The 5,498-nt window shown below is 65.6% G+C and overlaps 1 protein-coding gene across 1 annotated transcript in view; it reads left to right on the top strand.

Moving 5' to 3' along the window:
* GRK2 (G protein-coupled receptor kinase 2) overlaps positions 1-5,498 on the top strand; it is a 9,182-nt gene extending 3,684 nt beyond the window's left edge. The window contains exons 7-20 of the mRNA XM_025879353.2: positions 268-359; positions 734-833; positions 927-1,005; positions 1,095-1,225; positions 1,488-1,582; positions 1,657-1,764; positions 1,964-2,030; positions 2,307-2,407; positions 2,954-3,020; positions 3,100-3,195; positions 3,395-3,557; positions 3,719-3,855; positions 3,935-4,048; positions 4,159-5,498. Of these exons, the coding sequence (XP_025735138.2) occupies positions 268-359; positions 734-833; positions 927-1,005; positions 1,095-1,225; positions 1,488-1,582; positions 1,657-1,764; positions 1,964-2,030; positions 2,307-2,407; positions 2,954-3,020; positions 3,100-3,195; positions 3,395-3,557; positions 3,719-3,855; positions 3,935-4,048; positions 4,159-4,323 (1,515 nt within the window). The 3' untranslated portion in view covers positions 4,324-5,498. The remainder of the gene's footprint in view (positions 1-267; positions 360-733; positions 834-926; positions 1,006-1,094; positions 1,226-1,487; positions 1,583-1,656; positions 1,765-1,963; positions 2,031-2,306; positions 2,408-2,953; positions 3,021-3,099; positions 3,196-3,394; positions 3,558-3,718; positions 3,856-3,934; positions 4,049-4,158) is intronic.

The raw sequence follows: 5,498 nt of genomic DNA, 5'->3' as shown, positions 1-5,498 counted from the left end.
AAGTCGTTCATGGTCAGCTGTGGGGGGGGGGGCAAACAACGGGGGTCCCTGCGGGCTGCCCGGGCCCTGCCTCGGGGGGAAGACACCCAGGCAGCAGGGGGCGAGGGGGGGGGGGGTTCAGGGCAGGTAAGTGTGTGGTGAGGGGGGCCCAGTGTATAGCCCCACCCCCCGGCATGGGACTGGCCCCCTGCTGCCTGGGTGTCTTCGCCCCGAGGCAGGGCCCGGGCAGCCCGCAGTGACCCCCGTTGTTTGCCCCCCCCCCCACAGCTGACCATGAACGACTTTAGCGTGCACCGCATCATCGGGCGGGGGGGCTTCGGCGAGGTCTACGGGTGCCGGAAGGCTGACACGGGCAAGATGTGAGCGCCGGCTCGGGGCCAGTGTCGGGCGGGGTGCCTGAGAGGGGGGAGGGCTCCCTGGGGAGGTCCGTGGGGGTTGGGGCCCCCAGGTACCAAGTGAGCAGACCTCCGCGGAGGGCTCCTGTTTTCCTCCGTCCTCACCCCACAGACCCGCAGAGCCCCTGACTCACCAGCACTTTCTCCTGCCGTCTTCCTGTCTTGACCCAGATGTGTCCTATGCTTGTTGCAGCGTCTAGTCTTCACTGCAAGAGCCCTGAGGACTGCCCCTCGCCCCTGCTGACCCCCAGATGCAGCCCTGGGCTCTGCACTGAAGGTGCGGGTGGACTGACTGACCGACCGGCACCCCCCCCTTCCCCTCCCCTCTCCCCAACCAGGTACGCCATGAAGTGTCTGGATAAGAAGCGCATCAAGATGAAGCAGGGGGAGACCCTGGCCCTGAACGAGCGCATCATGCTGTCCCTCGTCAGCACTGGGGTGAGCCGGGAGGGCCCGGGCTGGTCTCCACGGCAGCCTGTGGTTCTGGAGCCGGGTGCAGCCCCTGCTGACTCCCCTCCCATGCCCTCCTAGGACTGCCCGTTCATCGTCTGCATGTCATACGCGTTCCACACGCCGGACAAGCTCAGCTTCATCCTCGATCTCATGAACGGTGAGTGCGTGGCCTGGCCCCAGGTGGACCCCGGGCCCGGGGGCTGGCCAGCAAGCTGAGCGCCGCCCCTGCGGGGCTGCCTCCCCCAGGCGGGGACCTGCACTACCACCTGTCCCAGCACGGGGTTTTCTCTGAGGCCGATATGCGCTTCTACGCCGCCGAGATCATCCTGGGCCTGGAGCACATGCACAGCCGCTTTGTCGTCTACCGGGACCTGAAGGTGAGGCTCCGTCCCCCGCCCCCCCCCCAGTGTGACGGGCACAGGGCCTCCAGGGGCCAGCCGGCCTCCCTTCCTCACCCTGCCCGCCGCCGAGCCGTTTTCTTGATTCCGGTTGTCATTCGGGGAGGGAGAAGACCCTGCCCGGGGCCTCGTCCCTGGACACCCGTGACCCCCTAGAGTGACCTGACCCTAGCTGGCATCTTGCCTGGCCAGACCATGTCCTGAGCTGCCCTGGAGGCAGCTCACTAGGCTTCCTCCACAGCCAGCCAACATCCTCCTGGACGAGCATGGCCACGTGCGCATCTCCGATCTGGGCCTGGCCTGCGACTTCTCCAAGAAGAAGCCCCACGCCAGCGTGTGAGTGCCCGGCCCCCCACTCTCCCTTCCTGCACCCTCCGCCCGACCCACTCACGGCCTCCTTGCTTCCACAGGGGCACCCACGGGTACATGGCCCCCGAGGTCCTGCAGAAGGGCGTGGCCTATGATAGCAGTGCTGACTGGTTCTCCCTGGGCTGCATGCTTTTCAAGTTGCTGCGGGGGTAAGTGTTCTGTCCCAGGCGGGCGGTGGGAGGGAACAGAGAGGACCTCTTCCCGAGTCCAGGTAGCGGCCTAGGGGAGGGGAGCCCACAGCTGCCTGGGTGTTAGGGTGGCACCGTCTCTGGCTTTAGATGAGTATCGTTGCTGCTGCCTGCCTCAGTTTCCCCATTCCTGCCCTCTGACCTTGTGTTTCCTGTCCAGGCACAGTCCCTTCCGGCAGCACAAGACCAAAGATAAGCATGAGATTGACCGCATGACATTGACAATGGTGAGTGTAGGGAGGCTGGGTGGAGTCCACGGGGGGCCAGGGTGGGGCTGGGGTCTCCTGTGCGTGTCTGGGTCGTGGACTCTTGGTTCTCACCAACGAACAACAAACTCGGCCACTCATCCTCACTCTGGCCTCCTGCCCCAGAGGCTCCCCGTCCCTGTGTTGTCAGAACAAACATGCCTGCTGGGGTGAGTGAGGAAGCTGGGCGCTGTCTCTCTCCCTGCCGGGGGCCAGGACTCTTCTTCGGCCCCTGCCAACGTCCGCTCCTCCCTGCAGGCTGTGGAGCTGCCCGACTCCTTCTCCCCTGAGCTCCGTTCCCTGTTGGAGGGGCTGCTGCAGAGGGATGTCAACCGGAGACTGGGCTGCCTGGGCCGAGGGTGAGTGCCTGAGGCCAGGGCCACTGTCCCAGGCCCTCCCTCCCTGCCAGGGCCGTGTGGACATGCCGCTAGGCCGGCCTGAGGGTGAGGCCTGTGTCCCATCACCCGATCCCCCTCCTGGTGCTAGCCTCCTTTGAGGAGCTCACGGGCTGGGGCGTGACCAGCCCCGTCCGGTGTTCTCAGGGCAGGGCTGCCTGGGGTCGCAGCTGCCGGAGCTGGCGGGGGACCGGCTTCCAGAAGGGGCCCCTGTAACAAAGATGGTGATGATAATGATGATGACAAGAGCTTTTGGTGTTTATTAAACATTTACTGAGTGCTGGGCGTGATGTTGCAAGATTTACAAATGTGAAAACTCACAACAGCCCTAGGGTGTGGGAACTGTTGCTCTCCCCGTTTTAGAGATGAGGAAACAAGCTGAAGTTTAAGGAACTTGCCCAAGGTGACGGAGCCAAAGAATGGCTGGCCTCGGAGTTAGCCTGGGTCACCTGCTCCAGCGCCCAGATGTGCCCCCCCCCCCCCGGCCTGATGCCTCGCATCTCCCCACAGGGCCCAGGAGGTGAAGGAGAGCCCTTTCTTCCGCTCCCTGGACTGGCAGATGGTCTTCTTGCAGAAGGTACCAGCCAGGGCTGGGGCCAGGCGGGCACGCCAGAGCCCCTGCCCGGTGCTGACGCCCAGCCTGTGTTCTGCCGCAGTACCCTCCCCCGCTGATCCCCCCTCGAGGGGAGGTGAACGCTGCGGACGCCTTTGACATTGGCTCCTTTGATGAGGAGGACACAAAAGGAATCAAGGTACTGGGCCTGCCCCGGCCTCTCCCACCTGAGCCCTGATCCTGGCCTGCCCGGCTCCATCAGTGGCTGGGCCTCGGGCTCCTCCTCCCCAGATATGCCTGGTGTGGGGGTGGGGGGGCTGTTGGACCGGATCCCCCCACCCCCCCGCCTGGGAGCCCCCGTGGCTGACAGGTGTCTCTGCCCTGTCTCCTCATCGAAGTTGCTGGACAGTGACCAGGAGCTGTACCGCAACTTTCCCCTCACCATCTCCGAGCGGTGGCAGCAGGAGGTGGCTGAGACGGTCTTCGACACCATCAATGCCGAGACGGACCGGATGGAGGCCCGCAAGAAAACCAAAAACAAGCAGTTGGGCCACGAGGAAGGTGAGGGTTTGCGGCTGCCGGGGATACCCACTGCTTATTTAGAGACGAGAAATAGGCTCAGGGTTCGGGAAGCCACCCGAGGTGACAGCCGGTGCGGCCAAACCAGGGATTCAGACCCCGCGCGGGCCTGGCTGAATCCGCTTCTCAACTCTCCTCGTCAGACTACGCCCTGGGCAAGGACTGCATCATGCACGGCTACATGTCCAAGATGGGCAACCCCTTCCTGACCCAGTGGCAGCGGCGGTACTTCTACCTGTTCCCCAACCGGCTGGAGTGGCGGGGCGAGGGCGAGGCCCCGGTAAGAAGCGGGCTGGGGGCAGGGTGGGGGGGGCGGTCCTGCGTTCTCACCGCCCCTCCCCGCCCCCTCCCCCCTGCAGCAGAGCCTGCTGACCATGGAGGAGATCCAGTCCGTGGAGGAGACGCAGATCAAGGAGCGGAAGTGCCTCCTTCTCAAGATCCGGGGTGGCAAACAGTTTGTGCTGCAGTGTGACGTGAGTGGGGCCGGGGGCCAGGGGCCGGTGCAGGTTGGGGACCTAGCCGGGGGGCGGGGGGGCGGGGGCGGCCCTCCACCTGACGCCCCCCCCCCCCCCCGTGCCCTCAGAGCGACCCTGAGCTGGTGCAGTGGAAGAAGGAGCTGCGCGACGCCTACCGCGAGGCCCAGCAGCTGGTGCAGCGCGTGCCCAAGATGAAGAACAAGCCGCGCTCGCCCGTCGTGGAGCTGAGCAAGGTGCCACTGGTCCAGCGCGGCAGCGCCAACGGCCTCTGACCCGCCCGCCTTTTATAAACCTCTAATTTATTTTGTCGAATTTTTATTATTTGTTTTCCCGCCAAGCGGAAAAGGTTTTATTTTGTAATTATTGTGATTTCCTGTGGCCCCAGCCTGGCCCAGCCCCCAGGGGGGGCCCCGCTTGCCTTGGCTCCTGCTGCCACCAACCCAGCCACTGTCCAGCTGCCCTCAGCCTTGACCCTCCAGGGCCCTCCCCTCCCAGTGTCTTCCCGCGGAGGGGCGGGGGCGGGGGCGGGGGTGGGGGTGGGGGATGGGGCAGCAGCCCCGGCAGCCCTCCTGGCCCTTCCCCGGGGATGATGTCACACCAGGTTGTGCCCCCTCAGGCTCTGGGCTGTGCTCTGAGGGTGGCCCAATGTCCCCTACCCCGGGGGAGGCCGCAGCACAGGGACACTACTTGAATTTTCCCACCGCAGCCCCTCCCGTGCCAGGGGCACAGTCCTGCACTGTCCTGTCTTCTGGCCGGTTGGTGGAGGAGGGGCCCACGATCTCCCTGACCCCAGGGCCTCGCCGCAGCGACTTGAGCTCGTGTGCCCTTGCTCGGGAAGAACCCCTGTGTCACTGGCTGGCTGCCTCCATCCCCACTGTCTGCGGACCCCGAGGGGCTCGGCCAGGAGGGTGGCATTGGCAGCAGGTCCCGCTGCCCTCCCTGCAGTGCCCCCTTTCTCCCACACCAAGCGCCCGGGCTCAGGGACCACAGAAAGGCAGCTGTGGGCTGTGTTACACTGGCCTCGCCTGGCCCCGAGGTCCCCTGCCACCCCCCACCCCCCTTCCCCGGGCTGGGCCAGGCCTCATCTGCCCAGGACCAGGGGGGGACCAGCCTGGACAGGCCGGGCAGCACAGCGAGAGGGGCCAGGTGGGGCCAGCCCTCGCCTCTCCCGGCCGGTCAGTGTGCCCCCCGGGCTGTCCAGCCCCATAGCCCCATGTCCCGTCAGTGCCACTGCCCCCCCCCGCCCGCCGCATGTCCCCTTGTGCCAGTCGCGCTGCCCTGTGTGGTGTCGCGCCCTCTCCCCGACCCCCCCCGACCCCTGGGGCTGGGTTGGCGCACCCTCCCGTCCCATCTACTCACTCCCCGGGGTGTTCCTTTGCCGATTTTTGAATGTGATTTTAAAGAGTGGAAAATGAGACTATGCGTTTTTATAAAAAATGGTGCCTGA

The sequence above is a fragment of the Callorhinus ursinus genome, unplaced genomic scaffold, assembly GCF_003265705.2.
Source record: "Callorhinus ursinus isolate GAN/ISIS: 27379988/994484 unplaced genomic scaffold, GSC_fseal_2.0 scaffold51, whole genome shotgun sequence".
NCBI lineage: Eukaryota > Metazoa > Chordata > Mammalia > Carnivora > Otariidae > Callorhinus > Callorhinus ursinus.
Note: the sequence above shows the minus strand (reverse complement) of the source record. Positions and strands in the feature narration are given on the sequence as shown.